At 38.3% G+C, this 12,583-nt stretch overlaps 1 protein-coding gene and 1 long non-coding RNA gene across 4 annotated transcripts in view; one reads left to right on the forward strand and one right to left on the reverse strand.

The window, feature by feature from the left end:
• The window catches only part of brf1a (BRF1 RNA polymerase III transcription initiation factor subunit a), a 70,434-nt gene extending 66,404 nt beyond the window's left edge, over positions 1–4,030 (reverse strand). The window contains exons 1-3 of one of the 3 annotated variants that reach the window (XM_052150987.1): positions 3,853–4,030; positions 3,143–3,273; positions 82–303 (exon numbers count right to left, since the gene is read on the reverse strand). In XM_052150987.1, coding sequence (XP_052006947.1) covers positions 82–259 — 178 coding nt within the window. In that variant the 5' untranslated portion in view covers positions 260–303; positions 3,143–3,273; positions 3,853–4,030. The remainder of the gene's footprint in view (positions 1–81; positions 304–3,142; positions 3,274–3,852) is intronic. The other 2 variants (XM_052150988.1, XM_052150986.1) reach the window with 2 other exon arrangements.
• A 3,421-nt stretch (positions 4,031–7,451) lies between these two features.
• On the forward strand, positions 7,452–8,672 carry LOC127660660 (uncharacterized). Its single transcript, XR_007972665.1, has 3 exons — positions 7,452–7,550; positions 8,242–8,283; positions 8,414–8,672. It is a non-coding gene; the product is annotated as an uncharacterized LOC127660660 (long non-coding RNA).
• Positions 8,673–12,583: the final 3,911 nt, after the last annotated feature.

Raw genomic sequence — 12,583 nt, forward strand, 5'->3', positions numbered from 1 at the left:
ATTAAACATGAACAGCTTAATTCAATCTATTTCGGTCCAGGGAAAATTATCTATGTGTGTTGTAGATGAAGTTTCACTCACATTGATTGGAGACAAACTGGCCAACGGCGGATGATCCTCCTCCACTGTTCTCCACAAAGGTTACCTCAGAAACGATGATGTTGTCCTCCAGCACAGAGCCACAGCCCATGCACACAGCATCACCTCGGGCCTGGTCAACATCGATGTCCGTCCCCCCACAATTCTTACACTTTCTCATGGTGATGACCAATCAGCTCACACAACACAAAGAATGTTCCCTAACTCCATGTAAAAAGACATGAGAGAACACAGAGTGAATCCTAGGTAGCGCTACACATGAGAGTATCCTTAGAGGTAACATTGAAAGTTTTCAGTGGCATTAGATTTACTTAAAACTTTATGCCAGTCTAGCCTAGTTTAGTCAGACATATCCCATTACATACATACAGTTGAAGTCAGAAGTTTACATACACCTTAGACAAATACATTTAAACGCAGTTTTACACAAATCTTGACATTTAATCATAGAAATCATTCCCTGTCTTAGCTTAGTTAGGACCGCTACTTTATTTTAAGAATCCAAAATGTCAGAATAATAGCTGAGAGAATTATTTATTTCAGCTTTTATTTCTTTCATTACATTCCCAATGGGTCAGAAGTTTACATACACATTTGTTAGAATTTGGTAGCATTGCCTTTAAATTGTTTAACTTGGGTCAAATATTTTGGGTAGCCATCCACAAGCTTCTCACAATAAGTTGCTGGAATTTTGGCCCATTCCCCCAAACAGAGCTGGTGTAATGGAGTCAGGTTTGTAGGTCTCCTTGCTCGCACATGCATTTCAGTTCTGCCCACAAATTTTTATTCGGACTGAGGTCAGGGCTTTGTGATGGCCACTCCAATACCATGACTTTGTTCTCCTTAAGCCACAATTTGAAGGTATGCTTGGGGTCATTGTCCATTTTGGAGACCCATTTCGACCGAGCTTTCACTTCCTGGCTGACGTCTTTTGAATCAATATATCCACACAATTTTCCTCACCCTTTTTCCTCCAAACATAACTATGGTCATTATGGCCAAACAGTTTCATTAGACAAGAGGACATATCTCCAAAAAGAGAAGAAGATCTTTGTCCCCAAGTGCACTTGCAAACTTTTGTCTGGCATTTTATGGTGGTTTTTGAGCAGTGGCTTCTTCCTTGCTGAGCAGCCTTTCACGTTATGCCAATATAGGACTTGTTTTACTGTGGATATAGATACGTGTCTACCTGTTTCCTCCAGCATCTTCACGATGTCTTTTACTGTTGTTCTGGGATTGATTTGCACTTTTCGCACCAAACTATATTAATCTCTAGGAGACAGAATGAGTCTCCTTCCTGAGCGGTATGATGGCTGCGTGGCCCCATGGTGTTAATACTTGCGTACTAATTTTTTGTACAGATGAACAAGGTATCTTCAGGCATTTGGGAATTGCTCCCAAGGATGAACCAGACTTGTCAAGGTCCACAATTTTTTTCTGAGGTCTTGGCTGATTTCTTTAGATTTACCCATGATGTCAACCAAAGAGTCACTGAGTTTGAAGGTAGGCCTTGAACTACATCCAGAGGTACAACCTTCAGTTCAGTACACCTCCTATCAGAAGCTAATTGGCTAATTGTCTAAAGGCTTGACATCATTTTTGGAAATTTTCCAAGCTACTTAAAGGCACAGTTAACTTAGTGTATGTACATTTCTAACTCACTGGAATTGTGATATAGTCAATTAAAAGTGAAACAATCTGTCTGTAAACAATTGTTAGAAAAATTACTCATTTCATGCACAAAATAAATGTGCTAAACAACTTGCCAAAACTATAGTTTGCTAATATTAAATCTGTGGAGTGGTTAGACTTTAACCTAAGTGCATGTAAACTTCTGACTTCAACTGTAGAAATGTTACACACACTTTGTAATTTGTAAGCATTCTGCAGCAATTCAAGCACTTGTGCATATTGTACACTGTGTGATGCATGAAGTATTGCATGTATATTGTGAGTATAGTGTGCATATAATGTGGACATTGTGTATTATGCTAGCGCTTAAAATTATACATCTAATAATAATAATTATAATTATCAACACTATTATATTTTAAAAGTGGACTTAGTTCCACAAAAACACCACTAGTGAGACAGTGTGAATGCAAAATGGACCAACCAGTTACAGGTAATGTGGCACAAAAAGTGATCTGAACCCACCTTTAAGGCCACGGACAATGTGATTGCAGAAAGAACTGGCTCCTTTTTCACTTGGCTCACTTTAAAGGTGCAGTATGTAAGATTCAGAAACCCTTATTATTAATGACACCTGTGGCCATTAAATGAACTGCAGCCAGCTAGCTACCTGTTGCTCGTGCACACACTACATGGAGACACGAGCGAGTGAGCATCCAAAACAATGACATAACGTACAAAGAGACAACGTGATTCACCGGCATCATGCGACAGATGAGGTAGCATAATTAAAATTACACAGTTATTATTGTATTACTACAAACTTTGAGACTGTATATTATATTTGATTCTTCAGTGCTGGAACAGGGCTATAGGTGGATATAGGTCTGGCTATGCAATACTGTAGTTTGAAGTAATCACTTTTGTTTGCATGATACATTGACTGCATTTATACGATAGTCTATGTCAGCATTAGCTAGCTAGCCAGCTTTATCAACTGCTGTTAGCTACATTTGGTGGATGATGACAATATTGTCATTTTGCATTATCTTGAACATTGTCTCGCATTAATTTCATGTGTTATTGTAGTTTATCTAAAATTACACGGATAAATCCTTATGGTAGTATAATTCACATGCTTTGCAGTTATGTAAGCTTACCTATCCAACAAGAAGAATGCCTACACAGGGGCGGTTCTGATCCTCAAAAATGAACGAAGGTCACTCCAGAAATCAAATGCCCTGGCGAAGTTCAATCTAGTTTTCGCTTGACTACGATCACGTTCCTGATAGCCAGATGGGATCAAGTAGATAATTTTTTTTTTTTGTGCTTACTCTTTGAGTTTGTGTAGGAGTCATTGTTGTGCTGGGAGCCAGACATTTGCTGGATACCATATCTAAGATAATGTTACCTAGTGTTGCAGACAGCTGTCACTGTTGAATAGCGGAGTCAAGGCTCTCAGAAGTGTGCAGAAAACATCACATCCTTTGGATTTTCCCAGCACAACGACCTGCTCCCTTCGCATGAAAATCAGTCTACAGGCTTTAGTAGGCAACATTTGTTTAGTTGCGTTACAAGCCGTTCCACACGTTGGCAAAAAAAAAGGGAGAATATTACATAAAAATTGTTACATATTGCACCTTTAAGGTGTCTGAGTTTTATTCTTTTAAAGAGGGCTTAAGTGTGAAATCAATCAAGATAATATGCTGAATTACAGGATACACACTAAATTAATAGAGCAGCAGCGCCGCTGTGAGGCCCTAAAGTGAACTACAAATAAAAATAACAATTTTTTTTTTTTTTAAAGCCCACTTTGAACTGATGCCCCAGTACCGATATCGAACAGACTCATATCAAACAACTGAGAGCCTGTATATTAACAAGATACGTGAGAGTCAATGGAAGTTACTCTCTATTATTCACTGCTGTGCAATAAGCAATGTTAAAGCCAATATGCAACGTGGCAATTAGCTTACTTTAAAAGCAACTTAGGACATTTTCGAAATGTTTAGAATACCAGTAAAGTTCTATGCATATGTCTTTGCCCCTCGCTTGTGAATTATATAGATTAAAAATAAAATATACGTTGATCTACAGGAAGATTTCCAAGCACAGGCTTACCTGCCAGCCGAACAGGTTGAGGGGCCTTTCCGTTCCAATCTGACGAGACAACAACTGTCTATACTTTATTTTTAAACGTTTTATATAATGTATCACTGTCTTTAACAATGCACCCATAAAGATGGATATGTTTCTCTACATGACAAGCCGGCAAATGTGGCTCTCATTGCAGTCTCTAAAAAATACAACCACGTGTTTCCAGTCAGTATGAGATATGGGTTATTCCAATGTGAGCTCCGAGGGAGGGGGTTTCAATAGTTTTTGTCTATTAACACAATGTGTGAGACAATATAGTCTAGTTGGAAACACGTATTATTGTTTTATTAAGAATAACTACTAGTGAATCGTTCATATAAAATCATAGGACTAATATTAATTAGCTCCGTGACTGATGAGCTTCACAGTTTTCCCTGTGACAGCGCTGAATAATGGCATGGCCTGAAATGCACCGATCAGTTCACTGACGTAACATGTCAACGTAGCATGCAACTGACCAAATAATAAGAAGAATAGAACCCAATTTAAAGCAAATCAAATTATTACACATTGAAGTACATTGTCCTGCCTAAAACTTAAACGAAGGGGTAAGGCCTGTTAATTTTTACACATATGTATAAAGTAATGTGAACGTAAATTACCATATTTCTTATTATTTCTTATTATTTACTGTATGTTTATAAATCAAGTGACTTCTTGTGGTCAGGTAATCTGATAATGTCATTACAGGGGTTTGCCCGATAAATACCTGATAGGTCGAAACGTTGAATAACGTTTTTGAATAAATTGTGGAGCAATACTGTAATAGTAGGCTACTGTGAAGACGTACTCTATTCCCTTACTGCACTGTGCAGACTTATTTTTTTTATTGTTTTATGAACCCTTAATCCAGGGCCGGCCCAAGCCTTTATGGGGGCCTAATCAGAATTTGATTTGGGCGCCCCTCGGTGCCACCAATACGATTGACTATTGTCAATGCATGATTACGCACACTATAAAGCTAACCCATTATCAATTTTATTATTTGTAGCTGCGTTGCTTACATCATACCAATGTCTGCCTGGCATGTTTCTACCCTTCTACAGTTTTTAATTGTAATGGCAAACACACAAGAATGGTCAGGTGTTAATTTGCATATTAATATTCAAAGTCTTACAGTACTAATTGGCATACTTAATGTGGTGTACAGAAAAGTAGCAAAATAAACCAAAAGACAATGCATTTACTACAACAAGTTAACCACTTTAATTGCTTTTGGTTAAAAAAATAGCAATGTGCAAAAGTGCAGAACAATCAACTACAAGTAAAATAACTTAAGATAAACAGCATTACATTAATAATTATAATTAGAAATATTAATCTCAGGATATTCTACAGTAAACTGAGCAAAGGCTGCTGTGCTATTAACTTACATGCCACATATGCTGAGGTTGAAACAGACATGGAAAGAGCAGTAGGATCAGTGGATGCAAGTGCAGGTAAATGCTCTCCTGCAGAGGATGGACCTGATGAAAGCTGATAATAATAATAATAATAATTATTATTATTATAAAGAAAGCCATGTTAGATGTCATATTAGAAGGTAATGCAACTGTCTGTCAGTTCTGAAGGTTTTCAGAAAACGCATGGTTTATCCATATAGATATATTTATCTGGGATTGTTGAAAACTCTCCTGCTGTTTCCTCATCAGCTTTAGCACTGGCACTTGGGGCAGGTGGCATTGGTTGTGCCCCACCTCCTAAATATTTTAACAGTGCTTCTAAGGAAGTTTCATAAGAGTACATAGTTGACAGAACAGAATATTTAAACAACATAAATTATTATAAACAGCAGCAAGCCATCTGTATACCTACTCTTATAACTAGCTAATTGAGGCATAATGATACGGGAATATAATAGCAAACACCCCAAAATGTTATAGGCTTATGTAAATAATGTTAAGCTGTTGTCAGTACCACGTTTATGGAACAGAAGCTTATTTTTATTACAGAAAAATATACCCAGGAACAAGTTATTTTTACACAGAAGACAAAAACTTTTATCTAAAACTAGCTAAGTAATATGTTGTATTCTAATATATTACGATGTCAAGGCTATTACAGATGTTTAAACAACCCTGAAGTTTCCTAAACTGATAACTAACTAGCCAGCTAACATTAGATCGCAACAAAGCCTAGCTAATTAACATACCTTTATCTTACTGTTTTTTCCTCTTCTTCTGTTTTCTTCTTTTTCCTTTTCTCTGCACCAGAGTGATATGTCCTATTTTGTGACATTACTGTTTTGCTGCAATGCAGCTGCCTCTTCAATCAGCTAACTGTCTGACTGTGCTTGCATCCTGTAGCCCGTTAACATAATATTGCGTTTAATGTTACGTTTTTGTATAATTACCATTGTCCATTGACATAATATACCCCCCCACCCCCAAAAAAAATTTGCAATAAAAAAACATTCACGCTGTCATTTCATGCGATATTGGTGGCCCCCTGGTGGCCACGGGGGCACTAAGCAGCCACTTAGTTCGCTTATGCCTTGGGTCTTAATCACTGTTCATTAGAGGTTCACCGTTTTACTGTTCGTGTCAAACCCTCATGTTGTTCCAGACGAGTATGACTTCTTTCTCCTACAGAATACAAACAAGGATTTTTAGAAGAATATTTCAGCTCTGTGGACCTTTCAGTGCAAGTATGGTGGCCGGAAATCTGAAGGTCCTAGAAGCAGATAAAAGCAGAATAAGAGTAATCCATACCGCTGGAGTTTTATGGGTTACTTTTATGCTGCTTTTATTTGCTTTTTAGAACTTCAGATTTCTGGCCACCATTAATTTGCATTTTAAGGACCAACAGAGCTGAGGTATTATAACAATCTTAATTTGTGTTCAGCAGAAAAAGTCATACACATCTGGGATGGCATTAGTGTGAGTAAACGACGAGACTGTAATATTTATGCATAGGTGGTGCTGCGTCCAAATGGGATTAATCACTCTCCAAAACAAACATGGTACTCAAGCTGTAAGATCTCTTCTAACAGAATTTCCAATAAAAAAATACTTAAAAAGTGACTTCCGAATGACCATTTTGAGCCCAGCAACTCTTAGCCCTCCTCCAAAGCTCTCACAGTGGAAAGTCTTCGAAGGGAATCACTTGATCACTTCTATATGGAACGCAACTAGGGACTTTGGCATTACTGCGCGTTCAGAAAAAAACAAGTTGAAGTCTTTGGATACGTCTACGTATATCAATCTTTATTCATCTAATGGCCGTGATTTTATCAAACCAGTGGGTATGCGCTATATGCGGCGCATAGGGGCGCCGCACCATGGGGACGCCAAAGCGATCGTAAAAAAAAAAAAAACGAAAAAAAATTCTAATTTATATAAGTTTTATAAATTTATATAAAATTTATATAAAAGTTATATAAGTTAAATATAAAAAAAGTTATATAAATTTTAGAGGACTAACAGGCTAGAGTAGGCGCCGGCGCCCTCATAAGATTCCATCATAGAATTTATTTTGACAGAAGGGTAATATCGCGACGCGAGCGCTGAGTGAGCAGCAGGAGTGAGTTGTCGTTAAAACTCAAAGATGGATAAAGCAAAAAAGCTGTCGCGGGCTAGAAACAGAAAAAGAAAGAGGGAAAAGGAGATTGCATGTCAAGAGATACGACAGCAGCTTAATAAGTGGATGGTGAAAGGCAACAGGTAGGATTTATTTGTGACGTCTGTGCTTGGAAGCTTGCAAATATTAATGTTAACAGACTTGCTAGCGTTTGCTAAGACTGGGAATGTAGCAGCCAGAATATGTAGCTAGCTAGCTTAGAATATGCAAAACCGAGGTTGCTGAGCTGAAAACTGAAAAATATAAGGTAGCATAAATGACAAGAATCTGGTAAACAACTAATGCAATATCTCTGGTTTACCATGGAATCATGCATAGATTTGCTAGCAAATTTGGAGGCTTGGAAATATTAATGTTAACAGACTGGCAAGTGTTTGCTAACTTAATGCAAAATAATGTTGCTGATATTTACATTTAGATTTTGGTTAAACCCTATGGAAGGGTCACATCTCTCTCTATCTCTCTCTTTAAAAATCTGTGCTATGTGTGTGTGTGTGTGTGTGTGTGTGTGTGTGTGTGTGTGTGTGTGTATACATATATATATAGCACAGACCTTTAAAGGGAGAGAGTGATGTGACCCTGTAATTACTCTATATATATATATTTGTGTGTGTGTGTGCCAAATTTATACTTTTTAAAATCCAAAATGTTAATGTAATTTCAACAGCAGCACAACCTTACTGCATAATAGTTGTCTTATATGATGCCATCACTAGGCTGATTTAAGAATTTATTTTAGGCTGCTTTATTTAACAGTGAGTTCATTTCTTTCAGGTGTGAGGATGGTGGATCAGGAAAGACAGGGGAAGGCAACAGGTAGGTCTAACATTAGGTGGAAGTGTAGAGGGAGCCACTTGATACCAACAGATTAATTTATTAATATTATTGATATGGAAAAAGTAATATAGAAAATCTATTACATAATGTTTGTTTGACAATGTCTTAGTGGAGAAGAACACAGGCAAGGGGTAAAAGAGACTGACATGATGTCGGCGATGGCATCAAGTATAGAGGAGACCAGTGATGACATCAGGTAGGAGTTATATTAGTTAGACTACACAAAACTAAATGTCCAGTATGGTTTGAAGTTATGTTGACCAACCTATTCACTGTGTCCTTTTTGGGTAAAAATTAGTGCAGACAGATATGGAAAGCCACTCACCACTGAGGAGGAATTGGAGTAGAATGTGGAAAAGGGAGGTGAAGATGAGGTGGAAGAGAATATGGAACAGAGAGGTGAAGATGAGGTGGAAGAGAATATGGAACAGAGAGGTGAAGATGAGGTGGAAGAGAATATGGAACAGAGAGGTGAAGAGGAGAGGGCTGAAACAAGGCATTACTCAGAAGATCCATCTAACTGGCCACCACCACACCAGATTGGGGACTCATTTAGGCAGTGTATGGTTAAGAATGGCCCACAGAAATGTCCTGATGGGCCGTATCCAAGATCAGACAAGAGTAGAAGGTGTTTTTCCAAAGCATACTGTTTTCGTTCAATGTCCAATGGAGAAAAAGATACACGCTTTGTGGTGGGGTACAATAACTGGCAGTGTCTTTCAAAAACACTGCAGCACCATGAAACCAGTGGTGATCACATCAATGCTTATCTGTTGTGGAAAGAATTAGCATCACGCTTACGCCTTGGTAAAACTATTGACAGAACATTGCAAAGAGCCATAGATGCTGAAAAGGCACACTGGAGAAGTGTGTTAACGAGAGTGATTGACTGCATACTCTTCCTTGCAGAAAGGAACTTGCCACTAAGGGGGAAGAATGCTAAGTTAGGAGATCCTAAAAATGGAAATTTCCTGGGTGTCCTTGAGGTCATAGCACGATATGATGTCACACTAGCAGAGCATCTTAGGAAGGTAGCTTCTAAAGAAACCACAGGATATCTGACCTGGTGCACTCAAAATGAATTTTTAGATTCAATTTCAGAATGTGTACTTGGTCAAATTTGTGCCCAGGTCAAAGCCTCCAAGTACTTTGCAGTGGAGTTGGATTGCACACCTGACTTTTCAAAGCAGGAGCAGGCCTCCATAATAATCCGGTATGTTCATACAGACGACAAGAAGAATGCCACCATCAATGAGTCTTTTGTTGGCTTCACAGTCATGAAGGACACAACTGGTAAAGGCCTCACAGAAACACTGACTGGGGTGCTGGATAACCTGGGGTTGGAGTTGGCTAACTGTAGGGAGCAGAGCTATGACAATGGCTCAAATATGAGGGGTATACACAAGGGTGTGCAAGCATTGGTGCAGCAGAAGTTTCCTGAGGCACTATTTATCCCCTGCTGTAGCCACAGTCTGAATCTCCTGTTATGTGATGCTGCATCATCAAACAGAATGTGTCTAACCTTTTTTGGCACTCTCCAAAGACTGTACACCATTTTTTCGGCTTCTGTGAAGAGGTGGGATATTCTGAAAGAATTTGTGGACATAACACTGAAGCCTCTGAGTGATACCAGGTGGGAAGCAAAAATAGACGCCGTCAAAGCTGTACGTTTCCAGTTAGGGGGGATTCTTGATGCTTTGGAAAAGCTTGAGGAAGTGGAAAAAGACGGCAAAACTGTCTCAGAGGCAAAGTCGCTGTCTGGCGAGATTGTCAGCATGGAGTTCCTCATGTGCCTCCTGGTTTGGTATGATCTATTGTCAGAGATCACCTATGTCAGCAAGGCAATGCAAGCAGTGAACATCTCGATGGACACTGCCATTAGAATGATAGACTCTCTTAAAGAATTCTTGCTTAAGTATAGAGTGGAGGGCTTTCAAAAATCCCTTGACATTAAACGCCGAATAGCCATTGAGATGGATGCTTCCCCTGAGTTTAGAGAGAGACGTTTCAGAAAGCAAAAGAGATTTCATGGTGATGATTCCAGCAGTGGCCATTATGAACAGGAACCTGAGACCCATTTTAGGTGCATGGTTTTCAATGCAATTGTTGACACAGTAATTCAGGAGTTGTCTGACAGATTTTGCAATCTTCAGCTTGTGTCCAAAAAGTTTAAGTTCATTTTTAAAATGGAACACATGACAAAAGCTGAGTTGGAGGAATCAGTGACAAGATATGCCCTAGCTACCAATGATGTTTCAAGGGATATCATTCAGGAAATTTACCCAGCGAGCCGTCTACTTAGGGGTCATGAAAAGGCTCTGGATAAATTAAATTTCCTCCTACAGGAGAACCCTGATTTGTTTTTTCCAAATGTAACAGCCCTGAGAGTTTTCCTGACAATGCCTATGACAGTTGCCTCTGCGGAGAGATCATTCAGCAAGCTAAAGCTGATAAAGACATACATTAGTTCCAACATGAGTAATGATCGCTTAACCCAATTAGCAGTCATTTTAATTGAAAACAGTGTGGCACGAACCATTTCATTCGATGCAATACTAATAAGGCACGCCATGTTACAATTTAGTAGAAACTAAAGAGCGCTTTTGAATGTTTGGTAGCAACATTGTTACTTGGATTGGGCATCGAGAATCGGTGACTGACTAGTTCTAACTGTTTATTCTGTTTGTTACTGTTTATTCTGTTTGTAACTTGTTTATTATTTGTTAACATTGTTAATAATATATATATATATATATATATATATATATATATATATATATATATATACCGTAGGCCTACAGTGGCTGTCTGATATACTTTCAAATAAACCTTTATTATTTGAAGCCCATACATGATGATGTCCGGCAAACTTGCAAATGTGTAATTATGTCCTCGCCATGTATCTACATGAATCAAGACTGCAAAACCAAAATGCTAAAAACTGACATTGGGGCCAAAATTATGGAAAGGAAATGAGACAAAGTTATAGTCACATTTGTTTCATTTGACAATTTTTCATGAACATTTTCAACCCTCTTACATGCAGCTTTTAATGAAAACAAAAGATGAACCGTGTAACTCAGAATACACAAAAACACAGGGAACAAATAAGACATCCACGATGGGAAACAAAACATAAATGGGCACGGGCACGGTAGGTCAAATACATTCAACTACATTCAACAACTGACAATACTGAACAGAAATCAGGGCATTAAATACACAAAGACTAATGAGAAAATTAAACACAGGTGAGGAACAATGAGGGACAGCTGGCAGTGATGAGAGCAGGGAATTATGGGAAGTGTAGTCTGGGAACAGATGACAGGGGAGAAACACAGGGCAGACAACAGTGAATCGTGACAGAGGCACTTACAATGGAAATTAACGGGACCATTATTTAAGGGTTTTAAAGGGGAAATATGAAGCTTATAATTGTATAAAAGCACTTGCATTAATTTTTCTGTCAAAAAAGTTGTAAAATCTTTACACAGAAACGGTAGGCGGTTTTATCACAATAAAATCGTGTTAGCGTGTATAATGTTGATGTCTTTTTCCCTTTACTTGACTTTTGAAACAGTGAGTATTTTAAAATGTACGTGTTAGCCCCATTCACTTCCATTGTGAATGCCTCACTGTAATCAATATTTGTGCTTTTTTTAAAGAAAAGGAGAGACATGTTGCAATACATTTTTGTGATAATCAACATTATGCCACAAATGCTGTTGATTGAGCTTAACTTGTATTGAACAGGGTATTTTGTTTTGTTTGTTTTTTAATTAAACACAAATAAGAATTTTCACTTTTGGGTGAACTACACTGTGACTTTATAGTCGAAGGGTGTTTGTGACACTAGCCCAAGAGAGCTGTCCCTGCAGGGTACAAAATGAAACACAACGTTAAAAATGACAACTAATCAAGTTATATTTACACATTTTTTCTTCTTGTAATGATGTTGCTCCATGATTTGAAGTGGATAATTGTGGAAGTGCATATAGGTTTTGTTTCATCAACAAGTAACTGTCAATAATTATTTCTGCCTTCTTCCAGCCTCTTTTGAGGTGAGAGTCCCACATAAGCATTTGGTGGCAATCCGGGATTGTCCAGCTGCACTGGACTGTATATTCACTCCTGATCCCAAGTTTTCGAGCTTGGTGGTTACCTGGCAGCGGCACGAGGATTCACAGGTCGTTCACAGTTTCTATTATCAACAGGACCAATTGGACAGGCAGAGTCCAGAATACCACAATCGGACCTCACTGTATATTTCAGAGCTTGG

This window comes from Xyrauchen texanus, chromosome 20 (assembly GCF_025860055.1).
Source record: "Xyrauchen texanus isolate HMW12.3.18 chromosome 20, RBS_HiC_50CHRs, whole genome shotgun sequence".
In the NCBI taxonomy this organism is placed as follows: domain Eukaryota; kingdom Metazoa; phylum Chordata; class Actinopteri; order Cypriniformes; family Catostomidae; genus Xyrauchen; species Xyrauchen texanus.